Raw genomic sequence first — 25628 nt, 5'->3', positions numbered from 1 at the left:
CCATGGACATCAAGGCTTTTAGAGATACTTTTGTAACCCTTTCAAACTTTATGCAAGTTAACAATTCTTGATTGTAGATCTTCTGTGAGCTCTTTTGTGCGAGGCATGGTTCACATCAGGCAATGCTTCTTGAGAACAGCACACTTATCACGTGAGTTTTTTATAGGGCAGGGCAGCTTTAAAGGCCTACTGAAACCTACTACTACCTACCACGCAGTCTGATAGTTTATATATCAATGATGAAATCTTAACATTGCAACACATGCCAATACGGCCGGGTTAGCTTACTAAAGTGCAATTTTAAATTTTGCGCCGAAATATCCTGCTGACAACGTTTCGGTATGACGACGCCTGCGCGTGACTTCACGGATTGTAGAGGACATTTTGGGACAGCATGGTGGCCAGCTATTAAGTCGTCTGTTTTCATCGCAAAATTCCACAGTATTCTGGACATCTGTGTTGGTGAATCTTTTGCAATTTGTTCAATGAACAATGGAGACAGCAAAGAAGAAAGCTGTAGGTGGGAAGCGGTGTATTGCGGCCGGCTGCAGCAACACAAACACAGCCGGTGTTTCATTGTTTACATTCCCGAAAGATGACAGTCAAGCTTTACCATTGGCCTGTGGAGAACTGGGACAACAGAGACTCTTACCGGGAGGACTTTGAGTTGGATACGGAGACGCGGTACCGTGAGTACTAGAGATGCGTGGATAGGCAATTATTTCATCCGCATCACAAAAGTCGTCATCCACCCGCCCTAACATTTTATCAAAAGCACAACCGCCCGCCACCCACCCGTTGTTATATATCTAATATAGACGATGCAAGGCATTCCTGTTAAAGAAAGGAGACTGATCCAATGCAGCAGAGACATTCAATGCGTGCCACGCATTAATATCTCTTGGCCACGCATTAGAGGCTAAGAGATATTAATGCGTGATAATATTATTTATCATTATTATAATATTATTATGAAAATGTTGACTATTATTGTTATTTTTTTCCCTGGTCTTTAGTATTCCCTTTTTTAGTTTGTCGCGTACCACGTTTGCTGCCGGCGTTGCCAGCTTTTTATTTTTTTCTTCTTCTGTTGTGTCGTGTCACGCCAAATTTCTTCCCCCTACAAAAACCTCCCCCCCCACCATTTACTTCCGTGGTCAGGTTTCCTCTTACGTCATTGACAGCGATCGATAGCACTTCGGCTTTGACTGCCCGTCGCTGGAAGGATACTTCGACTTTGACAGCTGCTGGAATCTGAAGAAATCGATTATTGTTTTTTTTTGTACAGGCGCGAAACAGGACAGTCGCGTGCGGGTTAAGGACCCCCGGCAACTTTGTGACTTTATTGGACGCAGCCCCTGAAGTAAATGGGGGGAAGGTTTTTGTAGGGGGGAAGAAATTTGGCGTGAAAGCTTCAGCAGTGCCTGATGAATAATTGCCTGTTTCAACGAGTGCTGCTCGTTTTTCGTATGTGGGTAAAAACATTTAACTATGTATTTTTTTTTTCTGAATTGGTTCAACGGCCACCCACCCGAATCTATTTAAAATCTATTTTTTTCGTCATGCATCAGCCCGACCCGCTGATTATCTGCGGTTGTGTCCGCAAACCGCGCATTTCTAGTGAGTACGCAGCTGCGGCTTCCAAACATTTGATCGCTTGACCGTACGTGCGTGCCGCTATGTGCATGTCACGTACGTAACTTTGGGGACTTTTGGGAAATATATGTGCTGTATGAACTTTGGGGAGGTGAACGGTACTTTGGGCTGTGGAATTGAGTGTGTTGTGCAGGTGTTTGAGTTGTATTGGCGGGTTATATGGACGGGAGGGGGGAGGTGTTTGTTATGCGGAATTAATTTGTGGCATATTAAATATAAGCCTGGTTGTGTTGTGGCTAATAGAGTATATATATATGTCTTGTGTTTATTTACTGTTTTAGTCATTCCCAGCTGAATATCAGGTCCCACCCGCCTCTCACAGCATCTTCCCTATCTGAATCGCTCCCACTGCCCTCTAGTCCTTCACTCTCACTTTCCTCATCCACAAATCTTTCATCCTCGCTCAAATTAATGGGGAAATTGTCGCTTTCTCGGTCCAAATCGCTCTCGCTGCTGGTGGCCATGATTGTAAACAATGTGCAGATGTGAGGAGCTCCACAACCGGTGACGTCACGCGCATATCGTCTGCTACTTCCGGTACAGGCAAGGCTTTTTTTTATCAGCGACCAAAAGTTGCGAACTTTATCGTCGATGTTCTCTACTAAATCCTTTTAGCAAAAATATGGCAATATCGCGAAATGATCAAGTATGACACACAGAATGGACCTGCTATCCCGGTTTAAATAAGAAAATCGCATTTCAGTAGGCCTTTAACCAACACATGATCTCATCACATTGATTAGACTCCATGTTGTCTGAGTCCTGGCTCTAATCAGCTCTTGGAGAAGTCATTAGCCTAGGGGTTCACATACTTTTTCCACCCTGCACTCTGAATGTTTACGTGTGTGTATATATGTATATACACACACGTGTAAATATATGTATAAACACACACACACACACACACACACACACACACACACACACACACACACACACACACACGTGTGTTTATATGCATACGTACACACACACACACACACGTGTATACAGTCGCGGTCAAAAGTTTACATACACTTGTAAAGAACATTATGTCATGGCTGTCTTGAGTTTCCAATCATTTCTACAACTCTTATTTTTTTGTGATAAGAGTGATTGGAGCACATAATTGTAGGTCACAAAAGCATTCATGAAGTTTGGTTCTTTTATGAATTTATTATGGGTCTACTGAAAATGTGACCTAATCTGCTGGGTCAAAAGTATACATACAGCAATGTTAATATTTGGTTACATGTCCCTTGGCAAGTTTCACTGCAATAAGGCGCTTTTGGTAGCCATCCACAAGCTTCTGGTTGAATTTTTGACCACTCCTCTTGACAAAATTGGTGCAGTTCAGTTAAATTTGTTGGTTTTCTGACATGGACTTGTTTCTTCAGCATTGTCCACAAGTTTAAGTCAGGACTTAGGATAGGCCATTCTAAAACCTTAATTCTAGCCTGATTTAGCCATTCCTTTACCATTTTTGACTTGTGTTTGGGGTCATTGTCCTGTTGGAACACCCAACTGCGCCCAAGACCCAACCTCCGGGCTGATAATTTCAGGTTGTCCTGAAGAATTTGGAGGTAATCCTCCTTTTTCATTGTCCCATTTACTCTGTAAAGCACCAGTTCAATTGGCAGCAAAACAGGCCCAGAGCATATTCCTACCACCACCATGCTTGACAGTAGGAATGGTGTTTCTGGGATTAAAAGCTTCCCCTTTTGTCCTCCAAACATAATGCTGGGTATTGTGGCCAAACAGCTCAAGTTTTGTTTCATCTGACATCACATTGACAAAGATAAAGATAAAACCTTCTGGAGGAAAGTTCTGTGGTCTTCTTCCGCCATGACATTATGTTCTTTACAAGTGTATGTAAACTTTTGATCGCAACTGCATATGCATACACACACACACACGTATGTATATATGTATACACACACATGCGTATATATGTATACACGCGTGTGTGTGCGCGCACACACACACACACACACACACACACACACACACACACACACACACACACACACACACACACACACACACACACACACACACACACACACACACACACACACACACACACACACACACACACACAAATAAAAACAGAATACAGTGATTGGCAAATCCTTTTCAACTTATATTCAATTGAATACACTGCAAGGAGCATTTTTACCTTTGTGTTACAAGGCCTTTTCTTTTAGGAACACTCAGTAAACGTTTGGAAACTGAGGACACCAGTTTTTGAAGCTTTTCAGGTGGAATTCTTTCCCATTCTTGCTTGATGTACAGCGTAAGTTGTTCAGCAGTCCGGGGTCTCCATTGTGGTATTTTTAGGCTTCATAAGGCGCCACACATTTTCAATGGGTGACAGGTCTGGACTACAGGCAGGCCAGTATAGTACCCGCACTCTTTTACTATGAAGTCACGCTGTTGTAACGCATGGCTTGGCAGCAGGGGCGTCCATGATAACGTTGCTTGGATGGCAACATATGTTGCTCCAAAAAAATTTACCTTTCAGCATTAATGGTGCCTTCACAGATGTGTAAGTTACCCATGCCTTGGGCACCAATACACCTCCATACCATCACAGATGCTGGCTTTTGAACTTTGCGCCTATAACAGTCCGGATGGTTCTTTTCCCCTTTGGTCCGGAGGACATGACGTCCACAGTTTTCAAAAACTATTTGAAATGTGGACTCGTCAGACCCACAAAACACTTTTACACTTTGCAATAGTCCATCTTAGATGAGCTCGGGCCCAGGGAAGTCGGCGGCGTTTCTGGGTGCTGTTGATAAATGGCTTTCGCTTTGCATATTACACTTTTAACTTGCATTTAAAGATGTGTTACTGTAGTTACTGACAGTGGTTTTCTGAAGTGTTCCTGAGCCCATGTGGTGATATCCTTTACACAATGATGTCGGTTTTTGATGCAGTACCGCCTGAAGGATCGAAGGTCACGGGCATTCAATGTTGGTTTTCAGCCTTGCTGCTTACGTGCAGGGATATCTCCAGATTCTCTTAACCTTTTGATTATATTACGTAGATAGTGACATCCCTAAATTCCTTGCAATAGGTCGTTGAGAAATGTTGTTCTTCAACAATTTGCTCAGGCATTTGTTGACAAAATGGTGACCCTCGCCCCATCCTTGTTTGTGATTGACTGAGCATTTCATGGAAGCTACTTTTATGCCCAATCATGGCACCCAACTGTTCCCAATTAGCCTGTTCACCTGTGGGCTGTTTCAAATAAGTGTTTGATGAGCATTCCTCAACTTTCTCAGTCTCTTTTGACACTTGTGCCAACTTTTTTGAAACATGTTGCAGGCATCAAATTCCAAATGAGCTAATATTTGCAAAAAATTAAGTTCAAACGTTAGGTATCTTGTCTTTGCAGTCTATTCAATTGGATATGGGTTGAAAAGGATTTGCAAATCATTGAATTCTGTTTTTATTTACGATTTACACAACATGCCAACTTCACTGGTTTTGTACAATACAGGCCAAAAGTTTGGAGACACCTTCTCATTCAATCCGTTATCTTTATTTTCATGACTATTTACATTGTGTATTGTCACTGAAGGCATCAAAACTATGAATGAACACAAGTGGAGTTATGTACTTAAAAAAAAAAAAGGTGAATTAACTGAAAACATGTTTTATATTCTAGTTTCTTCAAAAAAGCCATCCTTTGCTCTGATTACTGCTTTGTACACTTTTGGCATTCTCTCGATGTGCTTCAAGAGGTAGTCACCTGAAATGGTTTTCACTTCACAGGTGTGTTTGAAGCTCATCGAGAGAATGCCAAGAGTGTGCACAGCAGTAATCAGAACAAAGAGTGGCTAGTTTTGATGCCTTCAGTGACAATCTACAATGTAAATAGTCATGAAAATAAAGAAAACACATTGAATGAGAAGGTGTGTCCAAACTTTTGGCCTGTACTGCAGTGTTGGCGTTAACGCACTTTTAGTGTCTTTTTACGCATTGAAATCAGAAAGGACGCGTATTTCCGAAGTCTGCGCGTTTAGTGGACGCAGATTTTTTTTTTTAGCGCCAGGTTTGCTTGTTTGTTTGTTTTTTAATCGATGAAATACTACAGGCATTTTGTGCCACTGTATTAAAAGACATTGAAACTAACTTGCTAAATTCTAAGTTTGTTGGCATTATTTGCAATGAAAGTGTTGATGTGGCGGTTTTTAAACGACTGATAAACTACATACAGGTGAGAATAATCAATTCAATTTGTCATATGCATGTATGCCCTGGCACATCATTATCATCATTTCATGACCGAAGCAAAAAACTTTTTACACTTTTATACTGAAATAAATACACCTACAACTTATTAAATGAAAATATACCAAAAAAAATACCGGCAGTGGTAAAGTTTAGATCCATGAATGAAAGAAGAAAGTGAATGAATGTTTATAATTGAATACATTCACATTTGCATACAAATTAGTTTTCTTTTGTATTATTATTTTAATGAATAAAGTAACGTTTAAGACAAGCTTTTTCCAAAACACAATATGCAAATATTAGCTCATTTGGAATTTGATACCTGCAACATAATTCAGAAAAGCTGGCACAAGTGTCAAAAGAGACTGAGAAAGTTGAGGAATGCTCATCAAACACTTATTTGGAGCATCCCACAGGTCAACAGGCTAATTGGGAACAGGTAGGTGCCATGATTGGGTATAAAAGCAGCTTTCATGAAATGCTCAGTCATTCACAAACAAGGATGGGGCGAGGGTCCCCACTTTGTCAACAAATGCGTGAGCAAATTGTCAAACAGTTTAAGAACAACATTTGTCAACGACCTATTGCAAGGAATTTAGGGATTTCCCCATCTACGGTCCGTAATATCATTAAAAGGTTCAAAGAATCTAGAGAAATCACTGTACAAAGTCACTGCACGTTGAATGTCTGTGATCTTCGATCCCTCAGGCGGTACTGCATCGAAAACTGACAGTGTGTACAGGATGTTACCACATGGGCTCAGGAACACTTCAGAAAACCACTGTCAGTAACTACAGTTTGTAGCTACATCTGTAAGTGCAAGTTAAAACTCTGCTATGCAAAGCGAAAGTCATTTATCAACAACACCCAGAAACGCCGCCGGCTTCGTTGAGCCCGAGCTCATCTAAGAGGGACTAATGCAAAGTGGAAAAGTGTTTTGTGGGTCTGACGAGTCCACATTTCAAATTATTTTTGTAAACTGTGGACGTCGTGTCCTCCGGATCAAAGAGGAAAAGAACCATCCGGACTGTTATAGGCGCAAAGTTCAAAAGCCAGCATCTGTGATGGTATGGATATGTATTGGTGCCCAAGGCATGGGTAACTTACATATCTGTGAAGGCACCATTAATGCTGAACAGTACATACAGGTTTTGGAGCAACATATGTTGTTGCCATCCAAGCTACGTCTTTTTCATGGACGCCCCTGCTTATTTCAGCAGGACAATGCCAAGCCACATTCTGTATGTGTTACAACAGCGTGGCTTCATAGTAAAAGAGTGCCGGTACTAGACTGGCCTGCCTGTAGTCCAGACCTGTCTCCCATTGAAAATGTGTGGCGCATTATGAAGCATAAAATACGACAATGGAGACCCCGGACTATTGAACAACTTAAGCTGTACATCAAGCAATAACGGGAAAGAATTCCACCTGAAAAGCTTAAAAAATTGGTCTCCTCAGTTCCCAAACATTTACTGAGTGTTGTTCAAAGGAAAGATTATGTAACAGGGATAAAATGCCCCTGTGCCAACTTTTTTGCAATGTGTTGCTAAAGTAATGATTATTTGCAAAAAAAAAATGACGTTTCTCAGTTCTAACATTAAATATATCTTGTCTTTGCAGTGTATTCAATTGAATATAAGTTGAAAAGGATTTGCAAATCATTGTATTCTGTTTTTATTTATGGTTTGCACAACATGCCAACGTCACTGGTTTTGGGTTTTGTACATACATACATACATATATACAGTACAGGCCAAAAGTTTGGACACACCTTCTCATTCAATGTGTTTTCTTTATTTTCATGACTATATACATTGTAGATTGTCACTGAAGGCATCAAAACTATGAATGAACACATGTGGAGTTATGTATTTAACAAAAAAAGGTGAAATAACTAAAAACATGTTTTAAATTCTAGTTTCTTCAAAATAGCCACCCTTTGCTCTGATTACTGCTTTGCACACTCTTGGCATTCTCTCGATGAGCTTCAAGAGGTAGTCACCCAAAATAATTTTCACTTCACAGGTGTGCTTGAACACACAATACTAGAGGCGTCTATTCAGGTCCGCAATGGGATGTATATTTTGTTAGTTGTATGTTTCATTAAGTGATTTCTTTTTCAATCAAAAATGCTGGGCTGTTCTGCCATTAGCTACAAACCAACATGATAACTAGCATTCTAATTCAATACGAGTGCGGTGTACTGAATTGTGTCGATATTAACCCCAACCACATTGTACATCATGTCGGAAACAAACCTAAATCAACATATACTTAGTGGCACCACATTTTTTACCATTCACCCAGTCACTTTTAAAGTTGAGGCCACTATTTGAGGATTTATGGTATGAATAAACACTTGCCTGATTAATAATTTACACACACAATGCTTTGTGAACTGTGGCAGCGCACATGCAGGTCATTAAAAGTGAAACACAATAACACCAGAGACAGAGGCGCCACTGAAGCCGGCCGAGACAAGCACACACTACTCACCGGGGTAGCGCTGGGAGGTGAGAGGAGCACCGTGGAGAGAGAGACGGCCGTTCTCTCGCCCGCCGCCTCTCCCCCCACCACCCCGCCTCTCCCTCGCAGCAAGAGAGGGCTCTGAACCAACGCGGCAAAGGAGGGAGAAGGAGGAGGGAGTTAGGGATGGGAAAGGGAGGAAGGAAGGAAAGAGGACAGGAAGAGAGAGATGCAGAATGAGTTATTGAGAGGATTCAGAGGAAGCAGGGTGTTAAAAGGGTCCCATGAAATGAACTGTTCTTATGCCACAGTCATGGCTGTTTTAAAAAAAAAAAAAAAGAAAGAGAAAAATATATTTCTCCAGTAAGATGGCAATGAGGTTCAAGATTGCCATTGACAATCAAAACAGTCCTGTTCGTGTTATTAAAAAAAACATTGAATTTAAAAGGTACATAATAGCAAAACCAATCTGTTGTTCCAAAGCCATTTCATGGTACCTCTTAGGCAGCGTCAGCTGAGACTAGATAGAAAGAACACAGGCCAAAGCAGACTAAAGCCACACCACATGCACCAATGTTGTGATCCCCAAAGTCATTCAATACACCAACCAGCCATACAAAACCTTATAACACCTACCCTATAGGCAATGGGGTAGGTAAAATGGACGCAGACTAATACTAGATGCTTTTCGTAACGATTATGAATGAGTGAGCAGAGAGAATTATCTTTAATCAAAATCAAGTCTCTTACCGTAGCTATTGTATTCAGGGGTAATTCCTCCATAGAAGCCTGCATTACCACTGGCCACAGGGTACTGAGCAGTAGCTGGCATGTAGTGCCGGAACTGCACAAACCACAAAAACATCAGAACAATTACATTTGTGAGGGCTTCTGGAGCAAGCCATTGGATTGCTTAATTTTTCAGTATTAAACAACTTTTCAGCAATCATTTGTTGGGCTACTAATCTCACATTGCTGCCCACTTACGGGTCGACTAAGAATAGTGTTACAATGGAATGAAAGAGTGGATTGTTGCACAAAGAACTTTCTCTGTGTCATGTATATCTTTAAATCACTGGTCAATACCATGCTCTCTTCTATGATGTCACACTGTGCACATAGCTGACATAGCGGTTACACTGCCTCCAAACAATTGCACGCTCGATCAGAAATTACTTAGTGGTAGGGCTGGGCGATATATCGAGTTTGTAAGCTATATTGATATATTTTTAAATAAGATTTGAATTAAGAAAATATCGTAATATCGATATAATTGATTTCACTTTAAAATGACAAAACACCGCTTATTTGTTGTGTTCCATTTTCTCCCCCGCTTCCCACACCCTCGCAAAATTCAATGAGCTACTAAACCCCTCCCCTTCCTCCTTCCAAGACATACTTGCACGTATAAGAACATCCATGATTGGTTGGTTGTTTACTATGATGAGTCACGATTGGTTGAGATTACGGAAAAACATTAGGGACAGGCCAATCAGAGGCAAGATAGGGCGGGTCATCGAACCAGGAAGGGAAATCACAACAGACATACCAAATGACGACGGGAGATTCGGAGAAAAGAAAGAGGGAATATTCAAGCGGGCGATTTATATATTAAAAAAAACTAGTGGAAGATGGCAGAGGGATCTCTTCTTTATCGTTTGTAGACGACGTCCAGGAAACCCACAATGCGTCTACTTGGCCACATTTGGACAAATGTATGTGTCTGGATAAAACATTTGAGTTGTTTACCATGTAAACCCCAATCAAAACTGTTCTGGAGTTGCCAAGACTGGCATATTTCACACGAGAAATGCTGCCAAAAATGTATGCCGAAGTGAGGAAGATCATAGCTGCACAATTAAGTCAAGTCACTTACTTGGCGCTGACCAAGGGAATTAAAAAGTGCCTGCCCGCAAACTTTTTTTATCTGAGTTTGATACATAATTTGTATTATTTGCACAGCTATGTTATTTATTTTATGTACAAATAATATTTTTATATTTTATTAATATTATGTAATTATGTGCTACTTATACAGTTTATTTTCTGTGCTGTTAATACCCATCTTGACTAACTCGGTAAATAAAAGTGCCCAGACTCTTTACAGTACAGTTGTCATTCACTTCAATTTTAGTGAATATCGCTCAAAAATATACTTTCACCGGAAAATATATCGATATATATATTTAATATTGAGTCTAAGTAAAAATATATACTTTTTCGTCCATATCGCCCAGCCCTATTTGGTGGTAATGTGAACCAACCTGTGGAGACTGGATTAAATAAGGGGATCCGGGGAAAGAGAGCTGCGGCTGGGAAATCATCATCATCTGGGAGCCTTGCGGATAGACATGAGTGGGTCCAGGAGGTCGAGGGCCAACACTTGTTTGGACCCTCGGCACACTCGTGGCCATAGTCGGACGGCTTGTATAGTATCCCTAAAGACATTGGAAAAGTGCAAGATTAAGTATACATCCAACAAATTACATCACACTTTAAGAGTGCACCAAAATTTGCGGATCCCTGCACAGGTTGCATGAAGAGAAATGCTATTACCTGTAGCGCTCGGTATCCACCCTTCAGCCGCACAACACACAAGCAGAAAGCAAGAAAGGGAGTGAGTAGGGTGAATATGGAGACAGCGTGAAAGACAGCGTGAAAGACAGACTTGCTAGACGTTAAGGAGGAGGGGGGCGTCAAGTGAAATCAAGCAACGTCATCTACTCATGCGAGTCCTTGCAAATCTGGATTGGAGCAAGATACTCACAATCCACCTTAAGGTGGTCAATAAAGCACTTGCGGGGGCATGCAGGTAAGTATACAACTAAAACAACAAATGTATACATTAATTCCTCCTTAGGGAGGGAACGGGAAGGATGGAGATGGAGGAAAGATAGGGAATGGCACAGGGACAACGTGCAAATAATATGACTGTATTGACACTGTTCTGTAGACTACAAAATTATGATATTGATGCTATTGGGACCTTAATTTCCCTGAGGGCACACGTCTTAAGGATCAATAAAGTTTGTTTTAATTGAAATGTTAACGAAAATCTGTGAGTCATGCTGATGAGGGGAACTACAATTCAAGACCAATATCCCTATATAGACAGTTATTAGACATACTGTGTGAAAGTTCAAAGCTCTGGTCAGGGTTTATGCAGCTTGCACACATTTGGTCATTATTAAAGTTGTATTCATATTGTGCAGAATATTGCATAAAAAAAACCAAAAGAAAACCAAATAAAAATGTGCATTTGAATTGTTGGGAACTACCCAAACAATTATGATTACTTTATCGATATTGAAATCACATTTATTCATTGTTAGGCAAAACAATGTTTCCCACAGGTCTGCAATTTTATTTGGTGTGATGGGGTCCCAGAGGTGAGCAGGGGCATTAACGTGATGTCATCAGGGTTACCCTTACTTGCAATTGATCTTGGCGTCCCGCCACGGCACCGGTATTACATAGCTGTGTGGAGTGTGCATGTTCTCCAAGTTAAATAATAATATAATGTTACCAAATTTTGCACTTGAATACAAATCACAACCAAAAGCAATAAAATATGCTAAGGAGGGGCTGGGTGGCCCTCATATATAGACAACCAAAACAAAATAAAATGGCTAAATAAAAGTCCTGAAAAAACAAAATTGCACTTCAATTTTGAACATATAAGCAGAGTTAACTTACAATCAAGTTCGGACCTTTTTAAACAAAAGTGCAAAGTAACAAAATAAACACCACAGCATAAGCAGATGTATTAACAGGTCATATGCAAAACAAAATTAAGTCTGGCAGATTCCGAGTGAGGAACACCGACATGACAACATGACAGCACTTTTAGAAATGCTAATTCTATAACAGTATTAAATAGAAGCTTGTCTTTGGCGATGAATTTAACCACACTTTCTGTGAGCGCACACTATTTTGCACTGTTTTGTTTACACTGACTTGGCGTGATCACCAAACGCAAAGTGAGTGTGTACTGTCGGGTTGTTTTTCAAGTGGCAAGCAGGTTTGTTGTATTCGCACATTTTAGCAAACTGACTCCTCGATATTGATAGGGTCATCTTGTTCCAAAGGTTTACACTGAAATATTCCCACACTGCCATGGCATTTGGTTTCGTGATAATTTTGTCCATGTTAGCTGCAACAAGCTAACCAGTCACACTGTGTGATGTTAGCGGGCCAGTGGCCCCGTCTTGTCGCACAAAGAGTCAAAGACACTTGATGACGACAAGAAAATTCCCCCTTTTAAAGGCCTACTGAAATTAAATTTTCTTATTTAAACGGGGATAGCAGGTCCATTCTATGTGTCATACTTGATCATTTTGCGATATTGCCATATTTTTGCTGAAAGGATTTAGTAGAGAACATCGATGATAAAGTTCGCAACTTTTGGTCGCTGATAAAAAAGCCCTGCCTGTACCGGAAGTAGCGTGACGTCACAGGTTGTGGAGCGCCTCACATCTGCACATTGTTTACAATCATTCCCACCAGCAGCGAGAGCGATTCGGACCGAGAAAGCGACGATTACCCCATTAATTTGAGCGAGGATGAAAGATTTGTGGATAAGGAAAGTGAGAGTGAAGGATTAGAGTGCAGTGCAGGACGCCAGGATGTATCTTTTTTCGCTCTGACCGTAACTTAGGTACAAGGGCTCATTGGATTCCACACTTTCTCCTTTTTCTATTGTGGATCACGGATTTGTATTTTAAACCACCTCGGATACTATATCCTCTTGAAAATGAGAGTCGAGAACGCGAAATGGACATTCACAATGACTTTTATCTCCACGACAATACATCAGCGAAGCACTTTAGCATCGTGCTTAACTGCGGATAGAAACAGAAGAAACATGCCCCTGACTGGAAGGATAGACCGAAGATCAACAATACTACTATTACTTCTACTCTCAGGAGACACTGAACTAAACCCTGGACCTGTAACCACACGGTTAATGCTGTCCCGCCTGGCGAAGCCTAGCAATGCTGTTGCTAACGACGCCATTGAAGCTAACTTAGCTACGGGACCTCGACAGAGCTATGCTAAAAACATTAGCTCTCCACCTACGCCAGCCCTCATCTGCTCATCACCACCCGTGCTCACCTGCGTTCCAGCGATCGACGGCGCGACGGAGGACTTCACCACGATCATCGGTGCGGTCGGCGGCTAGCGTCTGATATCCAACTCAAAGTCCTCCTGGTTGTGTTGCTGTAGCCAGCCGCTAATACACCGATCCCACCTACAGCTTTCTTCTTTGCTGTCTCCATTGTTCATTAAACAAATTGCAAAAGATTCACCAACACAGATGTCCATAATACTGTGGAATTTTGCGATGAAAACAGACGACTTAAGCTGGCCACCGTGCTGTTCCAAAATGTCTGCTACAATCCGTGACGTCATGCGCAAACGTCATCATACCGAGACGTTTTCAGCCGGATATTTCCCGGGAAATTTAAAATTGCACTTTATAAGTTAACCCGGCAGTATTGGCATGTGTTGCAATGTTAAGATTTCATCATTGATATATAAACTATCAGACTGCGTGGTCGGTAGTAGTGGGTTTCAGTAGGCCTTTAATTCCACTATGGTAAAAACGCATGTAGCTGCTGGAAGCAACGAAAAGCGTGAATGAGGTTTATTGATGTTGGAAAACTTACCGACTTAATTTTCATTTATCGTTGGTTAACTGACTTCTCAAATATCTGACCGGGCCTAATAATCCTGTCTTGTCCAGTTGTAAGAAGGCATTTTCCAAAAGAGACACGGGTCAATGATACGCTTCAGAAACGACAAAAAAGTTGTTTTCTTTTTTATGTAAACAGGGGGAAGAAAAAACAGAGTCCAGCAAAGCCAAACACGGACAGCATCTTCAAAGGAAACAAACATTTGTCGCATCTGCTTCACGTCACTGCCGGCCAATGGCGAGGGTTGATGACGGTAACAATGATGTTTGGTGTATAGCCCCCCACGGGACGTGACGTGAATGGTGGATTGTGATCCCGTGTCACAGAATGGGACGGGCACTAGGTCGATACTGTATTGATAGTCGATAATTTGGTGAAAAACAACACCGTTGACTCTGGTGGGCAAAAACAGGCGAAAATTCTGGGTCCATGGCACGACCACGTTTTTTAGAACATCGCTTTGTATCGGATCGGGTATATGGAACTTTACCTGTACAAGTGTTGGTCACTAGCTAACTTGTTGCACTGTGTGATGCTAGCGACCCCAAAGAGTCAAATACACTCAGGATTCCCCCCATTCTGCTATGACACAAACACACAGTCGCTGAAACCGATGAAAAGCTTGAATGCTCTTGAAGCCCATAAACCCGCATGCACATGACAATGTTTTGACGGCGGGAAACGTACCAACTTAATTTTTTGTTTATCGTTTGGTTAATTGACTTATCGAATATTGTCCCAAGCCTAGCACCATTAGGAACCTTAGTTTGTTGGTCGATTCCCCCAACTCAAACTCACACAACAGAAAGGCTGTTTTTTTCCCCCACAGTGATTTTTATTTTCTACCTTGAATTATATATTCTTATTTATTTTATCGAAGAGGATGTGCAAAATAAATATTTTGCCCCAAAGGTATTTGTACTAAGGCAAGCTTTGTTTGACCAGCCTGAAACTGATGTAAATCTGATACAATTTCATTATTTGAGGTTGGAAATGTGGCCCTCTTGGATTTTCTGAATGATAATTTTTGGAGGGAAAATGCATCATTACTTCAAGTAACAAACTTGATGTAATGAGGCTCAGATTAGTGTCATCACGCTATAGAATAAATTACAAGATCCAACGTTAGCGCTGCCTAAGAACAAAATTTGTCGGCAGGATCTGAACAGGTTATACCAATGAATGAACATGTCCAGCCAATTGGTGAGAAAGCGGACATGTGTCTAATATTCCCACTATAGCATTTTCAGCTACAACATGCAATGTGCTAAAGGAGACACTGGACGGAGAATGTAACTGTGGGGTAGTGTTAGTACCTGTTGGTGTAACGTACGGGGCCCTGCTGCAAACTGGGAGAACAGCAAAACAGAGGAAAGCAGTCAAGATTGGGGGGGGGGGGGGGGAGACATGGCAACGACATGCACACACATTTAGCTTGAACACCCAAGGCTGAAACCGAGTTGGGAACAGCAAGACTTTAAAGGCCTACTGAAACCCACTACTACCGACCACGCAGTCTGATAGTTTATATATCAATGATGAAATCTTAACATTGCAACACATGCCAATACGGCCGGGTTAACTTATAAAGTGACATTTAAAATTTCCCGGGAAATATCCGTCTGAAACGTCGCGGTATGATGACGTATGCGCGTGACGAAGTCAGAGTAACGGAAGTTATGGTACCCTGTAGAATCCTATACAAAAAGCTCTGTTTTCATTTCATAATTCCACAGTATTCTGGACATCTTTTGCAATTTGTTTAATGAACAATGAAGGCTGCAAAGAAGACAGTTGTAGGTGGGATCGGTGTATTAGCAGCGGACTACAGCAACACAACCAGGAGGACTTTGTTGGAGAGCAGACGCGCTAGCCGCCGACCTCACCTTGACTTCCTACGTCTCCGGGCCGCCAAACGCATCGGGTGAAGTCCTTAGTCCTTCTGCCGATCGCTGGAACGCAGGTGAGCACGGGTGTTGATGAGCAGATGAGGGCTGGCTGGCGTAGGTGGAGAGCTAATGTTTTTAGCATAGCTCTGTGCGGTCCGGTTGCTAAGTTAGCTTCAATGGCGTCGTTAGCACAGCATTGTTAACCTTCGCCAGCCTGGAAAGCATTAACCGTGTATTTACATGTCCACGGTTTAATAGTATTGTTGATTTTCTATCGATCCTTCCAGTCAGGGGTTTATTTTTTTTGTTTCTATATGCAGTTAAAGCACGATGCTATCACGTTAGCTCGTAGCTAAAGCATTTCGCCGATGTATTGTCGTGGAGATAAAAGGCACTGAATGTCCATTTCGCGTTCTCGACTCTCATTTTCAAGAGGATATAGTATCCGAGGTGGTTTAAAATACAAATCCGTGATCCACAATAGAAAAAGGAGAGTGTGGAATCCAATGAGCCAGCTTGTACCTAAGTTACGGTCAGAGCGAAAAAAGATACGTCCATCACTGCCTCTCAAGTCCTTCACTGTAACGTTCCTCATCTACGAATCTTACATCCTCGCTCAAATTAATGGGGTAATCGTCACTTTCTCTGTCCAAATCTCTCTCGCTCCATTGTAAACAATGGGGAATTGTGAGGAATACTAGCTCCTGTGACGTCACGCTACTTCCGGTACAGGCAAGGCTTTTTTTTTATCAGCGAGCAAAAGTTGCGAACTTTATCGTCGATTTTCTCTACTAAATCCTTTCAGCAAAAATATGGCAATATCGCGAAATGATCAAGTATGACACATAGAATGGATCTGCTATTCCCGTTTAAATTTTAAAAAATCATTTCAGTAGGCCTTTAAGGAAGCATGTGATGAACTATACCTGTCTTGGCTGCGGTGCAGAGGTCATTTGTGGGGGTGGCTGTGTGGCAAAAACAAGTGATTGAGGCTGTCCAGGTGCGTAGGACGCCTAAAAATGGGAATAAAGTGTTGACATTTCTTCCCTGTCTTCGTCTCCTTAAAAATCACTCCTTTCACAACGGCGCAGTGTGTCTCTTACCTGTGTTAATCCAGGGGAGGGGGAAGGGTTTGGGACAGAGGTGGATCCCGTTATAGGCTGCGGTGGTTTATTCATTTCACGTTCTTTTGTGGTTCTGCATTAGGGTGGCGATGTGGTGCCAGCCTTTACTTGAAAAGAGACAATAGAAAAAAAGAGGTCCAATCAGCAACGAGCAAAATGTTAATGTTATCAAACTCACTTTTGAATGAAGTCACACACAATCTTGTCTGACAGTAAGTAAGGGTGTGGTCTGCAGTTTCGCCTATGATAACACCTCCTCCTCCTATGCTCACTTAAGAGTTTCACTTTTTATCTGAGTTCTTTGAGTGTGTATCCTGTAATAAAAACTGGTGGTCTTCAAATTTCCTCCAGATAAATTCAAACAAAACGGAAACTCTGATAATTGCTCCGGATAAAAAGATCCCCCTGATCAAGAACTCCCTTCTGCTGTGGGTGCATCTGTTAAAAGCAGCCTCAGAAACCTTGGGGTTGTGTTTGATCAATCAATGTTTTTGGAAGGTCACTGTCGTCAACTGACCAAAAACTGTTTTTATCATCTCAGAAATATTTCTAAAGAGAGAAATTTGTTGTCAAAATTGAATCTCGAAATGATCATTCATGCGTTCATTTCGTCTCGCATTGACTTTTGCAATTCTCTCTTCACTCTCTTCAACAAGTCAACGCTTAAGAGACTTCAGACTGTACAAAATGCAGCTGCCAGACTTTTGACAAGTGCACCCAGAACAGCCCATATCACCCCCATTTTATCCAGTCTTCATTGGCTTCCATTTAAATTCCACATTGTGTTTAAAATTTTAATAGTCCTGACATTCCGTGCGTTGCATGGTGCGGCCCCTCAGTACATCACTGATTTCCTATGTCCCTACTCCTCAGGGCGCAGCCTCCGGTCTTCAGGCCAGGGTCTTCTAAAGATCCCAAAAACTTGTTTTAAAACCTGTGGAGACCTGGCATTCCAGGCTATAGCTCCCAGACTCTGGAACAACTTGCACCAGTCCCTCCGGGATCTTGACTGTGTTGACACTTTTAGGAAACATTTGAAAACGTATCTTTTTAGTAAAGCTTTTAATTACCTTTTACCTGGCATTTTTAATCCAATTTGTATCCTTTTTATGATGTTGCCCCTGTTTTAATTGAATTGTTTAACTTCACCTATGTTTTGTACAGCGTTTTGTGATTTTTTCTGTGAAAAGCGCTTTATAAATAAAATGTACTTACTTACTTATTAGTTTGTGTGCCATATGATGAGTGCATGGCTTTTAAGAATACACTTTACAAGTCATTACCTAAATGACTTTTTACCCTCATCCAATATAAGGTATTGCATTAGTTGTGGCCCCCACTTCATCAAGTGCTTCGGTAGGCAGTGTAACAAGACGGCACTTTCTAAGATAAGCAAGCATTAAAAATCTATCCATCCATCCATTTTTTACGACTTGTCTCTTTCAGGGTCGCGGGGGGTGCTGGAGCCTATCTCAGCTGCACTCGGGCGGAAGGCGGGGTATACCCTGGACAAGTCGCCACCTCATCGCAGGGCCAACACCGATAGACAGACAACATTCATACTCACATTCACACACTAGGGCCAATTTAGTGTTGCCAATCAACCTATCATGCATGTTTTTAGAGGTGGTAGGAAGCCGGAGTACCCGGAGGGAACACCTACACAGTCACAGGGAGAACATGCAAACTCCACACAGAAAGATCCCGAGCCCGGGATTGAACACATGCACTAACCCCCGTTCCACTGTGCTGCAGTAAAAATAAATAAATAAAATAATAAAAGTGTGTGTAGTTTGTCACCAATGCGGTCTGGCGGAGAATTTGAGAAAATGGATACTTGAGGTCAAAGTTCACTCAGCGTCAGTGACACTGCCTGTGCTGTGCGTCATGCGCAACAACACCCACCACTTCTGTGTCACTTAACTGGAAAAAACAACCAAAAAAGCCATATTGTCTAAAAGAGTTGCTAAACGAATACATCATCCACCTGCAGTCATGCTAACTAGCGAGTTAGCTAACGCCATGCTTTTTTCTTTCTTTTTTACCAGGAAACTACTGCTCGCGGTTTGATATTCCAAAGTTGTTCCGACTCATGAGCTGACATGATAGCCATGGAAAAGTGCCGGACAAAATGCGAATAGTCATCCACAAAAAGTCGACATTATTTGGGGAAACAATAGGGGAAATGAGCAGCCGTGTAATGATACGTGTCCCACCGTCAAGAGACATTTTGCTTAGGTAAGCTACGTGGCCGGTCGAAGTGCCCCAATTTAATGTAGCCGGAAAGTGTTTAATAAGGAGCTAGTGTTGACCTTTTTTTTTTTTTTACTAAACAATTTCAAGGGCAGGTTTACGACATTCCGTTCGACGGAAGTGAAACTATTGGGGGTCAACGTTAGCCCAACTCTGAGATGTGTTTAATTACAGGCCCAGCCAGTTCCACAGGCCACCCAGGCCAGGAAACAGGTCCATTTTAAACCGAATAATAATTTAGACGTGAATTACTAGAATATATAGAGTGTTTAATTAATATATTACCACAAAAAGTCAGTCAGCTGCCAGTTACGTAATAAATATCGCCGCAGAAACTCCACCAGAGTGGCTAACGTGAAGCCTAAAAGGGTGGAAACCAGCTGAAGATTAGCACGAAGGCTGTAACGATTCGTTCATAAATCCACAAGCACAAATTAAGAGGGTGAATAGCATGAAGCAGAAGTATAACTTGTTATGTTTCGGAATTTCAGAATTATCATGATAAACATTTGCTGACTAGTTAGCTATGCAAAGCGGGCAAGCCGGCATGGCCTGCTCAAAGTAAGCTAACAGCAGCTAGCATGTCCTGAAGACAAAATGAAGCCCGGCTAGCATTCGGATCTTCATTTCCATTCTCTTCTTACCAGGATACAACGTGACGATGCTGTTGGATGCTAACTCGGGGATTCCACTCCTCACCGGTCCTTTTTTTAGATATAGTATTGCCGCTCCTCTGCCCTTTTACCCCGAGAGGAAACAGATGCCCTTCTTGGCTACTGAGCTAGCTGGTTAGCTAACCGGCAGATGCGGAGGGTGCTACTCCTGTCACTGGATTAAATCCCCGGGCGTGGAAAACGACAGGACTCAAATCAATTAATTTCGTACTTTCCGAGTACTATTGGTAGTTCCGATGGCCCCGAAAAAAGCCTCTGGACCGGAGGTCCATTATCAGGGCGTAGATGGTGACGGATTCCCGGTTAGGTATGTACACAACAACCGTGTGAAGGGACTCAGAGAGACGCCATTGTAGCGCGATGTTTCGAGCTGGGGAGCCGGTGCGCCTCCTAGCTAGTAATGGGTCGTTCGCGAAGGATCCGGCGTTTAGATTCGGCTCTTAAAAGTGAACGAGACGTTGTTTTCTCGTCTGTTTGTGACGGAATAGCTCTAAATAGTAATGATAATAAGAAGGGATTTATTGATAGATTGAGACTTTTGTTAGTAGATTGCACAGTACAGTAGTGAAGTGAAGTGAATTATATTTATATAGCGCTTTTCTCTAGAGACTCAAAGCGCTTTACATAGTGAAACCCAATATCTAAGTTACATTTAAACTAGAGATGTCCGATATGCCCTGTGATGAGATGGCGACTTGTCCAGGGTGTACCCCGCCTTCCGCCCGAATGCAGCTGAGATAGGCTCCAGCGACCCCCCGCGATCCCAAAAAGGGACAAGCTGTAGAAAATGGATGGATGGATGTCCGATAAATGCTTTAAAATGTAATATCGGAAATGATCGGTATCGTTTTTTTTAAATTATCAGTATCGTTTTTTTTAATATATATTTTTTATTTTTTATTTTTTTATTAAGTCAACATAAAAAACACAAGATACACTTACAATTAGTGCACCAACCCAAAAAACCTCCCTCCCCCATTTACACTCATTCACACTCATTCACACAAAAGGGTTGTTTCTTTCTGTTATTAATATTCTGGTTCCTACATTATATATCAATATATATCAATACAGTCCGTAAGCACACATGATTGTGTGTGCTGCTGGTGCACTAATAGTACTAACCTTTAACAGTTAATTGTACTCATTTTCATTAATTACTAGTTTCTATGTAACTGTATTTATATTGTTTTACTTTCTTTTTTATTCAAGAAAATGTTTTTAATTTATTTATCTTATTATTATTATTTTTTTTAAAAGGACCTATATCTTCACCATACCTGGTTGTCCAAATTAGGCATAATAATGTGTTAATTCCACGACTGTATATATTGGTATCGGTTTATATCGGTATCGGTAATTAAGAGTTGGACAATATCGGAATATCGGATATCGGCAAAAAAGCCATTATCGGACATCCCTAATTTAAACCAGTGTGGGTGGCACTGGGAGCAGGTGGGTAAAGTGTCTTGCCCAAGGACACAACGGCAGTGACTAGGATGGGCAGAAGCGGGGATCGAACCCTCAAGTTGCTGGCACGGCCGCTCTACCAACCGAGCCATACCGCCCCGTATTAGTAGATTGCACAGTACAGTATATATTCCGTACAATTGACCACTAAATGGTAACACCCGAATAAGTTTTTCAACTTTTTTAAGTCGGGGTCCACGTTAATCAATTCATGGGAGATAACTTCCACGCTTTTTCATATTTCAAATACCCAACGTGCTTTACAGTGAAACCATTATTCATTCACTCAATACCAATTACATGCATTATTATTGCATTATTTTCTGTATGTTTTTACCCAAATAAAACCAACAACAAATACTGGTCATTTAACAATTTTAACATGTAACTACTTGGGAATTGCGTGTGAATGCTCCAATGCTGAAGTCTAACTTCAAAATGACTAATTGTTGTAGGAGAGCACACAATTCCTGAACAAGCTGAATATTTTGAAGTTGAAACGGTTTGAATCAGATGAAAAATGTGGGAGTTGTGGAACTTTGAAGAATGTCCCATTAATTTCAATGGGAATTTCCCAAAAAATTGGGACTTTCGGTAAAAGCGGATTTTTTTTTTTAAATGGTAAAAAAAAAAGCTTGAATGAGTTGAAATATTTGGTGTTGGAATTGTTCATATCGGTCGAGAAATGTTGAAGTAGTAACATGTTGAATTGAGTAATAGTATTACGGAATTCCTGGAATTTCCAGTTCAAAAAACAACTTCGTTTTTTTTTTACTAATTAAGAGGAATGTTTTGACGGTGGAACGGTTGAACTGGGTTGAAAAATGTGGAAGGAGCAGTCGCTAGACAAAAGGGTGGAAATAGGGCTTTGGAAAACCAGGAATTCTGGAAAATACTGGAATTTTTTAGAACTTGGAAAAGGGTAGTTTGAATTTCCAGGATGGTGGAATGTGTTGAAGGTGGAATGGTTTGAATCGTTTAAAAAGTGTCAAAAAGGTGGAACCTTGAAAAATGGCCATTTCATTTTGAATAGGGAAAAATGTCCCGGAAAACCTGAAATTCTGGGAAATCTGGGAATTTTTGGAATTTGTCAAGGGAAAGCCCGCGACTCCCGAATAAGCTGAGCAGTTTGAAGTTGGAACGGTTTGAATCGGATGAAAAATGCGGAAGGTAAAGCGCACCAAAATCTGTAGAAGAAGAAGATGTTTAAAAACCATATGTGCATTCACACAATTAGTAACTACAGAATTTCATTACAGCACTTCATTTTTACAAAATGATTACATAACATTACATAACACTTGACATGGATGGATCAGTTCAATTTTACACTACCCGTGGGTGTTGCAGCACACAAAACTGTATTTAAAGTAACAGTAACTAAAACACCCCAAAAAGCACTGGAAGTGACACGTGCACTTTTTTAAAATTTATTGATTGGTATACAAATACTTTCTGAGAGTAAGTGATGCTCAATTGTTACTCATGTGAGTATCGGTCAATTATACTTTTTAGGAAGCCGAGCCACTCTTGAACGCATCATAATAATCCACTCAATTCCCCCCAAAAACGGATTAACTCGCTGGAATATAAAGACAATACATCCATAAACGTGGATGCATATGCAATAAGTGCAAGATATTTATCTGTACAGTAATCTATTTATTTATATCTGCACCTTATTGCTCTTTTATTATGCACTACAACGAGATAATGCAACAAAATTTCGTTCTTATCTGTACTGTAAAGTTCAAATTTTAATGACAATAAAATGAAGTCTAAGTAATAAAACCCGAACTGTACTTTTTGGGGGATTTTTTTCCTATCGTTCACAATCATTATGAAAGACCTGTTGACCGATGGATTAAAAAAAAAAAGCATTCTAACTCTTAAATAAACGTAAATAAAAGTACGCTTACAGCGGTGACATTGGGAGGTCCTCTATTTGGTCCATAGAACCCAACAAAAAAAATCCAAAACCGCCAACAATATTCTATTTACATTTCGTGACTTGAATATTAACCAAGTATTAGTGATATGGTTATTATAAGCGCTAACGCAGATTAACTATTTATAGCGGCACCGTGATCACGAGCTTGCGCGCCAATGTTGCTTCCTCGTCGAACTTTGTTCTGGATCAGGAGTGTCAAACGTACGGCCCGAGGGCCGGATCAGGCCTGTGATCAGGTTTAATCCGGCCCGCGGGATGAGTTTGCTAAGTATAAAAATTAACCTGAAATTTTTGAATGAAAGAAACAGCTGTTCTAAATGTGTCCACTGGATGTCGCAAAAGCAATTCTTTGTATCTTTGTAGATAATGCTACATATGTACAAAATAAACCACATGATGTACATCAGTCGAGGAAAATAAACAAACTACATAAATAACATCCTGTAATTTGATTTTGACAAAAACATTTTTATCTTAATAGATTGAAAATTAACACCAATGAGTTGACTGATGAACATGATCACATTGATTGATTGATAATTTATTCAGTAAATATAAATAACGACAAATAAATTATTAACCGCAACATGTAAGTGTTAAAAAAAAAAAACAACAACATTATGATTTGTACATTTTCAGAATGTGTTTGTTCAATCTGAAGTTGTCCTTATTTTTAAGTTATCGAGCCGTGATTTTACCAGTCAGGCACACTTGGGAGTAGATTTTTCTCCATGTGGCCCCCGATCTAAAATGAGTTTGACACCCCTGTTCAAGATCATAAACCAGTTAAAGTTGGACATTTTGGTGATACTTGTAAAGCCAAGTGTTTTATGAGGTGGAACTTGGTGAAAAAAGTTTGAGAACCACTGCTCCAGTATCTTGGCATATTCTACCAGCAACAGTTAGAGATGCTACCTCTGTTGAAGCATTCAAATCCTGCCTTAAAACTCATTTATATACACGTTGTCCTTCAAATAGACCCCTTTGTAGACCATGTGATCTGCCACTTCTCGGTTATTTCCTGTCTGGAGAGAGGATACCATGTGGCCTTGGTTCATTTCAGGGGAAGGACTAGTTTGAAGGAGATGTTAACTGACCCGAATTGTAACCCGAGATGGATCACTGACTGGATGAGCCTGGAAGAAGATACCCTACCTCTATGACTATCTGTTGGTTTCCCTGTGGACTGGACTCCCACTTTATCTATGTAACAATACATTTAACAATATTCATTTACCATTTCAATAACTGTACCCACTTGACATCCATTGCAGCCGGTTTCCCTGGAAGGAGGATTGCTACATCTGCGATCCCTTCTCAAAGTTTCTTCTTTTTCCCATCTGGAGGTTTTTTGTTTTTTTTAGTTTTTCTTTGCCTGGATGTGGGTTTAGATTAGCGGATGTCGTGAGTTTGTGAATCCCTTTGAGGCGTCTCTAATAAAGGGCTATATGAATAAAACTTGATTGATTGAGATTGATGGCCATTTATTTTGTCATCTGACAGGTCAATTCATATATTCCAGGACAAAGTAATGTAGAGTCAAGTCAGCTGTTTTAATGGAATGGACTTTATTGTCATTATATTTGCATATAACGAGATTAAGGACTCCAATTCAAGGTTGAAGTTTAACCCATTTACATTATACTCATTTTGGATTGTGGGGAAAAAATCGTGGAAAATGCATTCTATGTTTGACCTTTTAGTATGCTTCAAAACAAGGCTCCATGAGTCCTTGAAATGCTTCATTTGATATATATAACATACAGGTTGAGAAAACAGATAATCCAGTAACATTTAGTTATTTGTAGACATTAAGACTTAGACTTAGACAAACTTTAATGACCCACAAGGGAAATGGTTCCACACAGTAGCTCAGTTACAAAGGATGGAAAGGATAATGCACACAAGGGCACACAAACAGGGTGAAAACAAAAGGTATTGTTGATTTGCATGTGGAGAAAATGGGAGAAGATTCAGAGTTTGAGTCAGTGAGGGACAACTGAAGAACCATCTAGTTTTGTTGACTGGCAGCAATGGGAAGTGCACAGGTAAACAAATCATTTGAAGAAGTCAAATATTGTTATCTGCCTAAAGATTGTACCACAATCCCATATCGTGAGGAACAGTACAAACCTCATTGAGTTCATGGCGTTCATGTACCCTGTTCCTAAGAACTTCTCATAATTGGACCCAGCAGGAACGTCTTGGAGACACTTGGTGGAGTCCTT

General features: G+C 40.8%; 1 protein-coding gene across 7 annotated transcripts in view; it reads right to left on the bottom strand.

Annotated features, from left to right (window-relative positions):
- Positions 1–20379, bottom strand: part of eif4g1a (eukaryotic translation initiation factor 4 gamma, 1a) — a 74194-nt gene extending 53815 nt beyond the window's left edge. For 2 of the 7 annotated variants that reach the window (XM_062022601.1, XM_062022605.1), the window contains exons 1-7: positions 19950–20379; positions 17032–17159; positions 16855–16941; positions 15356–15388; positions 10900–10920; positions 10608–10781; positions 9094–9187 (exon numbers count right to left, since the gene is read on the bottom strand). In XM_062022601.1, the coding sequence (XP_061878585.1) occupies positions 9094–9187; positions 10608–10781; positions 10900–10920; positions 15356–15388; positions 16855–16941; positions 17032–17106 (484 nt within the window). In that variant the 5' untranslated portion in view covers positions 17107–17159; positions 19950–20379. The remainder of the gene's footprint in view (positions 1–9093; positions 9188–10607; positions 10782–10899; positions 10921–15355; positions 15389–16854; positions 16942–17031; positions 17160–19949) is intronic. The other 5 variants (XM_062022606.1, XM_062022607.1, XM_062022602.1 and 2 more) reach the window with 4 other exon arrangements.
- Between the last annotated feature and the right edge of the window lie 5249 nt (positions 20380–25628).

Source organism: Entelurus aequoreus, linkage group LG16, assembly GCF_033978785.1.
Source record: "Entelurus aequoreus isolate RoL-2023_Sb linkage group LG16, RoL_Eaeq_v1.1, whole genome shotgun sequence".
Taxonomy (NCBI): domain Eukaryota; kingdom Metazoa; phylum Chordata; class Actinopteri; order Syngnathiformes; family Syngnathidae; genus Entelurus; species Entelurus aequoreus.
This window is presented reverse-complemented; position numbering and strand designations above follow the sequence as displayed.